This window comes from Myotis davidii, unplaced genomic scaffold (genome assembly GCF_000327345.1).
Source record: "Myotis davidii unplaced genomic scaffold, ASM32734v1 scaffold950, whole genome shotgun sequence".
Classification (NCBI taxonomy): domain Eukaryota; kingdom Metazoa; phylum Chordata; class Mammalia; order Chiroptera; family Vespertilionidae; genus Myotis; species Myotis davidii.
Genome location: NW_006281800.1, coordinates 48501 through 63955, shown reverse-complemented (window position 1 = coordinate 63955; position 15455 = coordinate 48501). Strand labels below are relative to the sequence as shown.

At 37.7% G+C, this 15455-nt stretch overlaps 1 protein-coding gene across 1 annotated transcript in view; it reads right to left on the bottom strand.

The window, feature by feature from the left end:
• Positions 1–11584: 11584 nt before the first annotated feature.
• The window catches only part of LOC102762477 (selection and upkeep of intraepithelial T-cells protein 8), a 14249-nt gene continuing 10378 nt past the window's right edge, over positions 11585–15455 (bottom strand). The window contains exons 3-4 of the mRNA XM_006752594.2: positions 12238–12585; positions 11585–11898 (exon numbers count right to left, since the gene is read on the bottom strand). Of these exons, the coding sequence (XP_006752657.2) occupies positions 11585–11898; positions 12238–12585 (662 nt within the window). The remainder of the gene's footprint in view (positions 11899–12237; positions 12586–15455) is intronic.

Below are 15455 nucleotides of genomic sequence, written 5' to 3'. Positions count from 1 at the left end.
TACTAATAGTGACTGTCCTAATTTTAGCATTTTATTTTTTTATCATTTGAATTGCTGAGAACTTGCCACATCATCAAGTTCTGGTTCTTTTTTGTTTAACAGTTGTTACATCAATCATTTTCCCCCTCTCACATCTATACTAATAAAAGGGTAATATGCTAATTAGACCAGGAGACCTTCTGGACATCCTTCTGGACAAATCCATGGTGGCGGGGCCGAGGAAGAGGCAGTTAGGGCCAATCAGGCCAGGAGGGGAGGGCAGTTGGAGGTGATCAGGCTGATGTGGGGAGCAGTTGGGGGTGTGCAGGCTGTCATGGGTAGGGAGTTGGGGTGAGCAGTCCAGCAGGAGGGGAAGTTGGGGGTAAACAGGCTGGCAGAGGGGTAGTTGGGGGCAATCAGGCCAGAAAAGGTCAGTTGGGGGCAAGCAGGCCAGCAGGCAGAGTGGTTAGGGGCAATCAGACAGGCAGGCAGGTGAGCAGTTAGGAGCCAGCAGTCCAGATTGTGAGAGGGATGTCCGACTGCCGGTTTAGGCCTGATCCCCTGTGGGCCTATAACATGTAAAAAACTGAATTCATATGTTAAAAAATTCTCCACAAAGGAAAGCTCAGGCTCCAATGGCTTCACATGTAAATTCTACCAAACATTCATAGAATTTATACCACTCCTTCACAAACTCTTCCAAAACAGAAAAGACAGAACCACTTCCCACATAATTAGATCAAACCAGTATTACTTATATTAAAGTTAGACAAAGACATAACAGGAAAAGAAAACTACAACAAATATATCTTACGGATATAGACACAAAGTCCTGAACCAGAAGAAATTACTCCTCAATTAAAAAGGTAATACTAACAAACCAAACCATGCCTCATATAAAAAACTAGAGGCCTGATGCACAAAATTCCTGCAAGAGTAAGCCTTCCTTCCCCTGGCTGCTGGCACCGGCTTCCCTGTGGCACACAGGACCCGGGCTTCCCTCCCAGCCCCGGCTTTCTCTGGAAGGTTGTCCAGAGGGAGGTTCAATCTAATTAGCATATTATACTTTCATTATTATAGATGTTTTTCTCCCTTACCATGTGGGACTTAGCAATGAAAGGTTAATTTAATTTCTGCAAATTAATATAATACAATGAATAAAAGACTAAACAACATATTCATCTCAATAGATTCAGAAAAAGCGTGTGATGAAACAGAAGGACTTTTCATGATAAAAGCAATAAAAAAGTCTGGGACAGAAAAGAACTTTCTTTAAAAAAAATTTTTTTATTTTGCTGCACACAGCTTGGGTGGGGTTGTAAATTGGATGAGGCAGGGGCACATTAAATCACCAGGGCAGAGCAAACAGAAATAGCTGCCTGTCAACCCTGCAGTCCTGCGACACTGGGGATCAAGCCTACAACCAGGGCATGTGCCCTGACCTAGAATCAAACTGAGACCTCCCAGTTCATAGGTTGATGATCAATCACTCAGCCACTGAGACCGGGTGAAAAAAATTTCAATTTGATAAAAAGCCATCTATGAAAACACCCAATGCTAACATGAAACTATGTAGTGAAAGAGTTAATGATGTCCCTTTATGATCAGTGACAATACAAGGATGCTTGCTCTTACCACATATATTCAATGATGCACTGGATTCCCTAGTCAGGGCAATTTGGCAAGAATAAGAAAGAAAAGGTGTTCAGATTGCAAAGGAAAATGTAAATCTCATTCACAGATAACATAATCTTATATTATAGAAAATCCTAAGGAATTCACACACACCGAGACATACACACACAAAGTATTAGAACAAATAAATAATGAATAAATGAATTTAGCAAGGTTTCAGGATATAAGATCCAAATACAAAAATCAGTGCACTTCTATAATTAGCAATGGTCAAGATCAATGTAAAATTTAGAAAGCAACTTTGCTTACAATAGCATTAAAAAGGATAGAATTCAACACACAGGAGCAGGGGCAGTGACTTGGCAATCCGGAGACACATTTGTTGGGGGAAAGGGCACAAACCGCAAGGAACAATATTTCACAGACAAGCTAAGTTGGCATTCAAGAGCAAGGCTCCTGGCTTTGGATTCAAGATGGTGGAGTAAGATTGTTTCTCAGCCTTTTGGCTAAGATCAAGTGTAGTGTCTGTTCTTATCAGTTTAATATCTTATATTTCCACTATCTAAGTATAATATATTAAATGTATTTTGGGACAGTGAGATGGAATAAGAGCTGCTTCATCCACTCCCTGCTTTGACCCGGTTTTACAGTATTTCCAGGAACAGTGCACCAGAAAAAAGAAAAAGAAAAAGATGGTGGAATAGAAAGATCTTGAGCTTACCTCCTTTTATTGATTTCAAAACTACAACTAAATGTAGAACAGTTATTTCTGAAAAATGACCTGAAGACTAGCGGAACTTACCTAACGATATAAAGAAAAAGCCACATTGAAATGGGTATGGGAAATAGAGACTGAGAAGAGTCAGGATCCCCCTAACCCACTCTCTTTGCAGTGACCCACAAAAGGGAGGCATATCACAATAAAAAGGTCCACATCAAAGAATAAGGGGTCTGAGCCCCAGCCTGGGAACCAGCACCAGGAAAAGAAGCCCTATAAGATATGGCTTTGAAACTATGTGGGGCTTATGGGTGGGAGAATCAAAAGGCTGTAGAGAAATAAGGTTGTGCTCTTTCTGAGTCCCAGCAGAAAGGCAGTAGTCTGAAAAGCACCCAGGTCATACGGAAAGGTGACACATTAACTAATTTTAGGGTGTGTGCTGAAGGGACATGGATCTCTTAGAACTTTTCTCAAGGGACAGAAGCCATTTTTTCCTATTCTTTACTCTCTTCCACCTACTTGGTCTGACACTAGTAGGCACCATTTACCTCTAATACTGTCACCCCACCCTGGAATTTCCTTGAGGAACCACCCAGGTGGAACCCCTTGAAAGCAGCTCCTGTCCTGCCACACCCTATGGGTATTCTCAGTTGGCATCAGCATACATTATTGTGTCTACAACAGTCAAGGCTGGGCCTCACAGCTAGCCACACTAAAGTCTTGCTGTGTACACAGCATGCCCATAGCAGCTGCAGCTAAGCCTTAGAATCAGTTGGGCCAGGGACCAGCCTAACCCGCTAGTGTGTCCTGAGCAGTTGTAGCTCAACCACAACAGCAAGAAAATTCTCTGGTGCACCTGGCTCTGCTGATAAGGTGAGAATCCACCACTGGACCTATAGGACACCTTCTAAATAAAGCCACTTTTTCAACACCAGTAAACATAACTTATCTGCCTAGTACATAGGCACAAACAGGTAAAATGAGGAGACAAAGGAATATGTTCCAAAGAGGAAAGAAAATCAATACAAAACCCCCAAAAAGAGAACTAAACAAAATGGAGGCACCCAGCTGGTGTTGCTCAGTAGTTTAGCATCAATCTATGAACCAGGAGGTCATGATACAATTTCCAGTCAGGGTACATGCCTGGTTGCAGGCTCAGTTCCCAGTAGGGGGCATGCAGGAGGCAGCTGATCAATGATTCTCATTCATCATTGCTGTTTCTATCACTTTCTTCTTCTCCCTTTCTCTCTGAAACCAATAAAAATATGTTTTAAAAGGCATTTTTTAAAAAATGGAGGTAAACTGTTTACTAGATAAAGAGTTCAAAGTAATAGTCATAAAGATGCTCATCAAACTCTGCAGACAAATGGAAAACTTCAGAAAGGAGATGCAAACTGTAAAAAGGAACCCATCAGAGCTGTAAAATATAACAACTGAAATAAAAAAATACACTAGAGGAAATCATTAACTGATCAGATGACACAGAAGAATGGATCAGCAATAAAAAAAAAAAAAGACAGGATACTGGAAATCACCCAATTGGAAGATCAAAAAGGAAAAGTATTAAAAAGATGAGGATAGAATAAGGAACCTCTGGCACAGCATCAAATGAACTAATATTTGCATCAAAGGGGGCCCAGAAGAAGAGAGAGAGGAAAGTACAGAAAACTTATTTGAAGAAATAATGGTTGAAGACTTCCCTAACTTGGCAAAGGAAACAGCCATCCATTCCAGGGAGCATATAGAGTTCCAAATAAGATGAACCCAAAGAGGTGCACATCAAAGCACATCATAGTTAAAATGTTAAAAGTTAAAAATAAAGAGAGAATCTTAAAAACATTAAGATGAAAACAACTAGTTGCATGCAAGGGATTGCTTATAAGACCATCAGCTGAATTTTTATTATACACTTTGCAGGACAGAAGGAAGTTGCACAATACATTCAATGTGATAAAAGAGAAAAACCTAAAACCAAGGGGAAATTTGACTTGTGTTTACTGTCCTGTCCCCTGCCTGCCCCCCCCCCACACACACATTTTTTCTAGTGCTTGAGTTGTTTATAAAACATTAATTTTATTTGATTACTGAAAAATATGATCTCTTTATCCATTGGTTTGATAAATTGGAAGGCAGGGCTCTATAAATTTCAATGGAAAGAGTTGAACAAATGTCCTATATACTATGTTGTCAGTCAAGGCCTATTAAGCATGAGGATGGGAATTGAGGGAAGATAGAGAGCCCTGCTGGTGACCACCCTAATTCGTTAACATTCTTCCTTCTGGTTTAAAAGCAATACTTCAAGTAAAATAAAGTTGCAGAAGTTTTTTGCCTGTCTGGTGGTAATTATCTTGTATATACATTTCCTCAGAGTTCTTTAAGTAATTAAGAATTGTCAAGTATCAAAATCATATTTTTGAATATTATTATATTGCCCTGGCTGGTTTGGCTCAATGGATAGAGCAACAGCCTGTGGACTGAAGGGTCCCGGATTCAATTCTGGTCAAGAGCATACACCTGGGTTGCAGGCTTGATCCCCAGTGGTGGGGGAGGGGGGTGCAGGAGGCAGCTGATCAATGATTCTCTCTTATCATTGATGTTTTTATCTCTCTCTCCCTCTCCCTTCCTCTCTGAAAAAAAAAGAATATTATTATATTAGCTTATCAACTTTACCTCTAAGTGATAGCCACGTTTTATAGACATTGAGAGCAAGGAAGGATTTCAATGTTTCATAAGTCTTCTGAAATTGCATACAAACTGAAGAGGTATATGTAAATATTACTCTCAGATGGAACATTGTATATTCAATATAGACACTAAGCTACAAATAGATAAACACTAACTTATAAAGGCACACCATCAGTAGCCCAGTAAAGTAAATGAGTGGTTGGACCCAACCATATTTTCTGGAGCCAGAATGTGTTTTCCTCCTTATAGTGGAAGGGCTATGTCCTTCATCATGTTGAGAACATCGTCAGTAGTTACAGGACCTTCAGTCCTTGACCCCCACAACAACCTCAGTGTTGGAATTTGGTTCTCTGAGATGTCACCCAAACCACTGATCCTCCTGGTGATAATGAGAGAGTCACACAGCCTAACTAAGCAACCCCCCAGGAAACAGATTTCCAGGAAAAGGGAGAGTCCGTGACCCCACTTACCTTGTATCCGGAAATGCAGATATATACCGAGCATTGCACAAAAGCATGTAAAACCCAGTACTTGAGCAAAAATTGAGTTCATCATGTGAATGAAATCACATCCGAACACTGGAACAGAGAGAGCTAGAATTAATTAATGAGGAATGCAGCAATTGGGGGCATCACTGACCTAAGGGTCATTATCAGAAACAGCATAGCCATTATCCCATGCCCACTCAACCTAGATAGGACTCAGGATGTGAGTTTAGTTTGTGGGTGGTGGCAGGGCCTAGTAAGATTGGACTTGTAGATTAATAGGACTAAGAAAAGTTTCCATTCCTACTTCTCACCACCTAACTTACCACAAAATTAATGTGTCTGGGGGGACTGGAGAGAGGTCCTAGGAATCTTCATCAGATTTCTAGGGATTCTGAGAATTGTGGGACTGACCAGATGTAGCTGTGGTGACACTGAGCTGGCTGAAAGAAAAATCTATCTGTATCCACAGACTCTGAATATACTTACACCTTTCAGCTTGAATTCCATTGTCAAGAAGCTTATTTTTACAAGCTAAACAGAGATAATTAAAATGTTTTTCCATGTATTACAAAAATATGTTTTCATTTATTTTTTTTATTTATATCACCTGCCAGAGGAAAATAACCAGAACAATTAGGTACTTTCTAAAGACACTCAACTGTAGTAAAATTATGATCTTCACTCAAAGACTTTCATGGGGAAGCAAGGAAATTCTAATCATTGTTATATAATGGGTAGATATGTATCAGTAGATTAGATTTTCACAATCAAGAAAATCCCCAGGATACTATGCAACAGGCTGCCACATGAGTTGATAAGCTTCATGACCATTAAGGTATGCAGGTGGAAACCTGACACTGAATACTGGAAAGAAGCACAATGAGTAGAGCATGAGAATTGGAGCCAAACACATCTGCATTCCAATCTTGGCTCTGCTACTTATGAGCTATGTGAGCCATGCCATCCTCATCCCTCAAATGGTGACAATAATAGCACTGCCTTTCAGGCTTAATTTAGATAAATTCTGTGAAATGATTATCACAATGCCTAGCATAAGGTAGTCACTGAATAAGTATGGTATCAGGTTTTAAGGATCTGATTTTTTTTTTAATAAAAAGAGCACAATGAATTGTATCCTCTCTGTTGACTCATCTCCTCATCTCCATTAAATTGTCTACTCCATCTCCAAGTTCACATTCCCCATCTAGAAGTTTACTGAACTATATATGAGCTATTTTACTTGGTCATAATTTTGGAAGAAGAGTTCTTCTTAATAAAGTCTGCTGCACTTGTACCTGATGGGCCACTGTATAATTCAGTGTTCTATTCAGAAAGAAAGATGATATAGTCATTTAGTTTAGCCATAAAACCATAGGGAACAATCTGGTTACAAAGGACTTGTTGGTTTAGAGTCCTATTTCTTTTTTCATGTTAGTTTTGTTCTATTCCTCAAAAGGAGATAGTATCTTAAATACTGATGACAATCTGTGCAGAAAAGGAGATTGTGATCAAATGAAGTATATCCTAGATGCATTTAATTTTTATTGAATAGACTATTACCTAAGAGAGAAAGCACTCCTGAGGGGCATAGAAGTAACTGGGCCTATGCGGCTCAGGAGACATTTATACTGACCTTATTCCTCCAAAAACCCTTGTCCTGGGAAGCTCCTAATTGAGAGGTGTGGAGTTTAGTACTTCTAAAGTGAGAAACAAGCCCTAAATCATTCTATGTAAGGCTTGGCATTTGTGACAAATGTCATACTGTTCTATTTAAGCACACCACATGACTTAGGTATCAAATTAAGAGAGATGCCCTAAATGATTCCAACTTTGTTGTAGCAGTTACCTGTTTTTTTGAAACACCGATAGACAAGGAGCACAACAATAAAACAAAACATCACAAAGAAAAGTGGAACTAAAGCCTTCAGCCAAATATGGACTGGAATAAACAGGTTATCTGAAAGAAAGAGCAGAGCAATGTGAAGTTCAATAAACTCATGACATGCACCATTATTGCATTAGAAATTTTACTGCAAATAAGCAGGATTTCCCTTCAGGTCCTATATTACCTTTTTTTTGTATTTGGGTCAGGGCTAAAGAGCAGTGAAACTGTTTTAGTGACAAGTATAGAGCTTGGGATTGAGCTTGTTTGGGGGACAGAAATGAAACTGAAGCCAAGTGGAATGAAAGAAGTGTCTCTCTTGTCTCTTACTAATATCCAGTACAAATTCTTCCTGATTACAAAGGAAACAATCGATGCTGGGGGTTGAAAAGCTCAGTGGCTGTAAGAGAGCCTCAAAATTATCTAGAGAGCTCTTAGGATGTAAGGATAATGAAGACAAAGGTCTTTTTTTTATGGTTTGCATTTTTGACAAGGCATCTTATAAAGTATTTTCCTTGAAAATGGTTTGTTTCACTTGTAGCATTTAAATTCTAACCTATGTGAAATTCATTTTTGTATATGGTTGCATGCATGAATCTTTTTTATAAAAAAAGTTGGATAAAGTAATTTTGAAGTTAGTATGGAAGAATGAATATCTGTAAATAGTAGAAAAAAGTTTAAATAAATAGGTAGAATTTATTTTATCAGATAAAAAACTGCCTACAATACAGAGGGATGTAAAGTATAGCATAGGGAATATAATGTTGTATTAACTATGTATGGTGCTTGGTGGGTTCTGCATTTATCAGGATGATCACTTTGTAAGTTATAGAAGTGTTTCATATAACTATGTTTTATACCTGAAACAAATATAATGTATGTCAATTGTAATCCTATATAATAAAAGCCTAATATGCTAAGTGTCCAATCTTCCGGTTGTCCCTTCAACCAGATGTAATATGCTAATGACATGCTAAGGCCACTCAACCACTCGCTATGACATGCACTGACCACCAGGAGGCAGACAGTAGACTGGTCGGCCAGTCGCTATGACTTGCACTGACTACCAAGGGGCAGATGCTTGGACCGGTTAGCTTGTTGCTGGGGTCCGGCCAATCCAGACTGAAAGAGATGTGCCAGACATGCCCTGGAGCCCTCCTACCATCCCTCCCCAACTGGCCAACCTCCTGCACCCCTCCTGGGTCCTGATTGTGCACCAGTGGGATCCCTTGGCCTGGCTTGAGCCTTCTTGCAATCTGGAACCCCTCAGGGGATGTCAGAGAGCCAGTTTTGGCCTCATCCCACTCAATGCAGGAGCTGCCCCCTGGTGGTCAGTGCGCTCCCACAGGGGGAGCACCGCTTTGCCAGAAGCCAGCCACAATGTTGGTAGTGGGAGCCTCTCCTGCCTCTGTGGCAGTGCACCGGGCCTTTAGTTAAAAAATAAAACATTATTAAAATCTGATTACAATGAAGTGATTATATTTATTTTGGATTAATTTCGTCTTCATGGATATAAATATTCCCATTCAAAGCATTCTTTCACAAACATTTTTGTCCTTTTGAGGTCTTTTAGACAGAGTATGTGTTATTTTTCAAGTGGGTTCTGCATCTGCCTTGTGACTCTATGTATTTTGTGGATAAAGTTAAATGCATGCTATTTTTCCCCTAATACATTTTCTTGGGGGTTTTAACTCTTTTTTATTACATCTTCACTCTAGTTTATAATTAAGAAAATATATTACATATTTGTCTTTTGGTTTCATATCTACCTGTACCATATATTTAGTACTTTTTAATGATAACATTTTTTTGGATAGCTTTCCAGGAAAAACAAAGTTTACCATGAAGTGCTTTTGCAGATTTCATGCTTATATTAAATGTTTAATATGTTTTAATATTTGTGAATTAAATAAAGGTATAAGAGCTTTATTTATTACATGAAATATAAAAAAATTATAACAATATTGCTCATATAGTGCATGAAAGCCTTTTCTTCCCAAGTTTATTATTATGTAACTTGACTTCAGGTATTATCCACTTAATTGCATCAGCTATGGCTCCATTTTTCAAATATTATGCTTATTTTAAAGCCTATTCCAATTTGAAGCTAATATTTGAATGTATCTATATAATTCCTTTTAATTTGTATAAGAAGCAACTATCTTTAGTGAAACAGCAGAAAATATCAGAAAGAGTAAAAAGAGGTTCTAGTGGAAATTATTTGTTATCATTGATAAAAAAATGAGATCAAAACAAATATTTCTGAATATTGCTCTTTGCCTGCTGTGTCTACTTATTTCCTACCTCTCTCCTTATTCCTTCTCAGATACTTTGCAAGTTTCCCTTATAAATCTAAAGGACATCTAAAAGGTATGCTCCAAAATGCAATTCTAGAATTTTTATTTTTTTCTGTTTCCATTCTTTTTTTTTAAAAATCTTATCCAGTGTCACAGTTATAAATATTCTTCTTAGATTGAAGGTATTCACATTATGTCTCAAGCTTGGTCCCTTCCATAGAATTTTAACTCCTAGTCAACAATTTCATTTGCATGTCATATAAACATGGTCTTTTCTCATCTTTACACACTTCCCCATCTTAGTAGATGCAAACTTATCCTTCATGACTCAGAACCCTAACTTTATAATTATTCTTTATTCCTCTCTCTCTCTCTCTCTCTCTCTCTCTCTCTCTCTCTAGTGTTCAAGGGCATATCATTCCCATTCTCTCTCTCTCTCTCTCTCTCTCTCTCTCTCTCTCTCTCTCTCTGTCATCACATATTCAATCCATCAGTGAGTCCCATGATTAGCACTTCATTTAAAATATTTATAGAATCTTATCAAGTCTTACTATGTTTTTCTGCTGTATCTATTTCCAAGATCATTATTATAGACTCCTATCTAGCCAGGGTAACATTCTTCCTTCCCCCCACCCGCCTGAGTCCATGTTCTAATCCTCTAAAAGGATTAGAGAGGATTTTTAAGAAAAAAGGCTGTGCCTTCAATTAGGCCAGAAAGCGATCCCCTGAAGTGACAACCTGAAGACCCACCACTCTGCTCCTGTAATCAGTCTAGACATCTCTGCATAGGTGTTAGCTAAGGGTGCTGTTGTCACACAAAGGACATAGCTTTTTCCTGTTTGACCTTTGATGTCCACCCACCATGCTTCTGAAGGTGATATATTGGTCATTAATAAAAAGCCTGTGCTTTAGTTACAAATTTTACTTATTGTCGGTTTGACTGGCTTCTCTCAACCGGTTTACCTATAAATGGTCATAATAATGCCTTCTTACTGAATTTTCAGAAAGTTTTAAAGGTAGAAGATTTTAGCTTTTACTAATACATTTGTATGACAAAATGTCACAAAAACCCATGAAGAATGATTATACTTATTTCTAAGATAAGAAAAGTATATTCAGGAAGGTAAGTGACATCTTTAAGTCACTGAGCTAGAAACTTGTTAAGCTTACACATGAATACTGTGAATGAAGATAGGGCTCTGTAATAAATCAGTGCCAAAAGTAACCTCACAGGCTAATTTGATCATAAAGTCCTAACTGGGCAGGTCATGGTGGATAGTCATACCCGAGGCTTAAAACGTCTTTAGTAAAAGGTTTACTTTCACCTTAAGTAAGACTTACCCATTGCTCTTGTGCACCTTGGTTAACAGACCTTTGAAATGCTAGAGTAATCCTTTTTTTGCAGACTCCTGGGAGGCATAAGCACCCTCAATGGATCATAGAATCTTGTTAACTATCATGTAATCTAATCAAAGAGATTTTCCTGCCTTGCTGTCTCCCACTTCCATGTAACCTTTCTTTCGTCCCTCTTTAATCCAAATATATAAAAAGAACTGCAAAACTGTCCTTCTTAGGAGCATTCTAGATCTTGCTTCCAGGCATGTCTTCAATTTGGCTCCAATAAACTCTTATAAAAATTCTCCACAGGTTTGGACATTCTTGCAATATTATGAGGGTCTAATGAGATAATGCACTTTCCTTAAAACTATAAAGTGTATTTCATTTCATGGGTTGTAATTATCTTTCTAATTTTTTTTCCCTCTAAAGCCTTTCTCTCAGCACTTGACAATATCTGTGTACCCAAATCTATAACAATTATAGAGTCACATTGAAAGAGTGCTTGATGATGTAAAAAGCTTTTTAACATTAATTATCTCATTTATTTTCTCTATATGTTGACTTATTGACAACCAAACCCTGACAAACACTCACCAGCTAAGATGATATTTATTTGTTTTTCTTCATTTGACAGAGGGTTGTGAATGTAGCAAATCATATCACCCTGTGATTTGTAACTGAGGAGAAGAGTCATCTTGATGTGGAATAATCCAGCTCCAACCTGTGAATAGGATTGTGATGAATGTGGAATTACCTCTCCCTTGCTGTCTCTGCACACCATCTGGGGCTGTGGGAACCAGCCTCCTGAGTTACACTCCACCATAAGCCCATCAGTTCTAGGAGCCTGAATGTGGATCTGTGTCTCCAAGCCTAATGCTGGATAAATGATAGGAAATCAAGATAGTTATTGTGTTGAAGTTGAGTTGAAATTTGAAAGGAAAAGTGTCTCATTAATCTTGTATTCTGCAATATAAGAAGAAGTAACACTCAAATCTACATCAAAGCTACAAGTTAGACTATCTTTGGTCACTCAGCACTGTTTATTTGCTTCATAGTATATTTTTGCATTAGATATAGGGGTTATCTTCTATTTATAACACTTGAAATACTTTGTAAAATATAAAAAAGAATAAATAAAAAGTGATATATTTTCCACATATTTCAGCTCCTGGGGTCACAAGACCATTGATATGCCATGTTCCACCATAAACATACCTGCTACATTCAGGTCCATGCTTGCCACATTGCTGAAGTTGCCCTCCTTAAATGAACACTGGTAAGTTCCATTGTCAGAAACGCGGATATTATGAAGTCGGAGAGTCACTTTGCCCTCCCCAATGGCCTCTCTCACAAACTCTGTGCGATCCACATATTCTGGGGCGGCTTCCCCTTTCACTTCACGGCCATCTCTGTATAGGTGAACAAGCTTGGAATGGTCACCCTTGAACCAGGACACCTCCATGTGTTTTGCACTTTGTGGTGGGAATAGCTGGCAGCTAAGCTCAGTCTGTCCTCCTACTCTAGCCACCAAATGAACCGTGGGAATAGTCACTGTCCACTTCTCTGTAGAAAAAGATAGAAAACTAGGGTAACTTTGAGGCCAACAACATCTTTGTTGCTATATACTGAAGGATACACTGTCTTTTTCCCATCACACCTTGCCATTCTAAATATTCAGCTCTGAAAATATCCCCTTCTGTTTAAATCAATATTTTATTTTTTTGAAAAGACCACTGTTACTACATTATTCTCTTTAAAATATACTCACTTAGGTTCTAGAAAGATGACAGAGCAGAAAGTACCAGAAATCTGACTTACTACTTAGACAATAATTGCACTGGCAGGATCTGCCTGAAGTAACTATTTTAGAACTCTGGAGTCAACTGAAAGCCTTCAACTTCTAAAGGAAAGTTTGGATGGTAAATTGCATTAATTTTGGTCAATTTCAGCTCATATTACAGTAGCATAAACCCATCGCTCACCCTCAGCCCCATGACAGACAGCTGTGCAACTCTCCGTGGAGCCATTTTCACATAGCTTTTGGGAGTTCAAGTAAGCAAAAGAGGCTCTGTCCTTCAAATACTGGGGATCTGCGTAGTGATCACTGATAGCTGCTTCCAGTCATAGACACGGGAAGACAAAGAGGCAAGTGGCCATTGTCATATTTTCCCCTATGTTTTCAAGTCCCTCCTCTATGAAGTGACACGGGGAATTTAAAGGGTCAGTATTCTTTCACACACCCCTTCATTTTTCTCTTTTCCTCCTTAGAGAGCCAGACAATAAAGATTAGAACATTTAAAAGCTAGTACATATATGAGGGAAATTAAAAAGTGACCACACATGGAACAAACTTAGAAAAGAACTGAGGAGACCTTGGCATACAGACAGCTACAAGAAAAAAAATAAAACAAAACAAAAACAATTTTACAAAAGCTAACAAATCTTGGCAAAGAGGAGAATCATATTTTGAGTTAACAAAATAAATTTAAATATCCAGTTTGAAATTAAAAATTTAAAAATATACAAAACATACAAAGAAACAAGAGAATATGGTCCATTCCCAGGAACAAAGTAAATAAACAGGAACTCTCCTGAAAATATCTCAGAGCAGGTTTCAATTAAAGACTTTAAAACAACTTTTTAAAAGATGCCCAACTTCCTAAAGAACTATAGGAAGAGGTGAGAAAGCCAAGAAAACATTTATGAACAAAATGGAAATATAGACCCCAAAACATAAAAAGAAAACAAAAAGGAATTCTGGAGCTGAAAACATAACTGAAATTTAAAAATTCACTAGAGGGATTCAAAGTCAATTTGAAAAAGAAGAAAAAGAATCAGTGAACTTAAAAACAGGGCAATGGAAATTATTAAATCTGAGGAATAGAAAGAAGTAACAGAGTGTTTATATTATTAAAATTAAGAGTGTTATTATTTTAGGATGTTATATGCAATCCCCATGATAACCACAAAGACAATAGCTATAGAATATTTTTAAAACATATTTTTATTGATTTCAGGGAGGAGGGGAGAGGAAGAGAGAGATAAAAACATCAATGATGAAAGAGATTCATTGACTGGCTGCCTCCTGAATACCCCTTACTGGGGATAGAGGCTACAACTCAGGCATATGCCTTGATAAGGAATCAAACCATGACCTCCTGGTTAATAGGTCAACAATCAACCACTGACTCATGCTGCCAGGCCAGAATATGTTTTAAAAAAGGAAGAACTTTAAACATTTTCATACAAAAAATCAACTAGACAACAAAAAGAAAGTAATAAAGAAATAAGGGACAATAAAGCTATACGGCATTCAAAAAATAAATAAATAAATTACCAAAGTGAGTTGTTACTTTAAATGTGAATGGATTAAACTCTCCAATCAACAGACAGAGTTGGTTGAAAGGATAAAAAGCATATCATTCAGCCATATGCTATCTATAAAAGAGTCACTTTAGATACAAAGACTCAAATTAAAAGTGAAAAAATGGAAAAAAATAATGCAAGCAAGAAAAAAAACAGTAATCACTGTACAACATTATGAGTCTATTGAATATTACTGTACACTTAAAAATAGTTAAGATAGTTAATGCTATTTTACCACAAGGAAATTTTATACTTGATAGAAAATAAAACCACATATAGCAAAAAAATAAAAAGAAAGAAAAAAAGGAAAGGAAGGAAGGAAGGTAGGAAGGAAGGATGGAAGAAAGAAAGAAAGAAAGAGAGAAAGAAAGAAAGAAAGAGAGAAAGAAAGAAAGAAAGAGAGAAAGAAAGAAAGAAAGAGAGAAAGAAAGAAAGAAAGAGAGAAAGAAAGAAAGAAAGAGAGAAAGAAAGAAAGAAAGAGAGAAAGAAAGAAAGAAAGAGAGAACGAAAGAAAGAAAGAAAGAAGGAAGGAAGGAAGGAAGAAAGAAAAAAGAGCAACAAATAGAAAACAGTAACAAATATGTTAGATGTTCATCCCGTTATGCCAATATTCACTTTAAATGTCAATGGTCTAAATACAGCAATTAAAAGACAAAGACTGTCAGAACAATTGATAAACCAAGACCTAATGACATGTTGTCTACAAGAAACTCATTTTAATATAATGAATTTCAGTTTTACAAGAGGAAAGGTGTGACATATACAAAATAGGGAATGTTGTTCAACCTTAAAAATGAAATCATGCCATATTTTACAACATGAATGAACCTGGAAGAGAATATATTAAATTAAATAAGCCAGGGAGAAACTAAGATGGCGGCATAGGGAAACACCGAAATTGCTGCCTCCTACAACTTCAAAACACAATAAAAGGACAGAACGGACATCATCCAGAACTTACAGGAGGGCTGGCGGAGTGGAAATTCTACAGCTAGAAGGAAAGAGAAAAGCACATTGAGGGTCAGGAGCTGCAGAAGTAAAGTGCAAAGGGACGGAGGCTCGGGCGC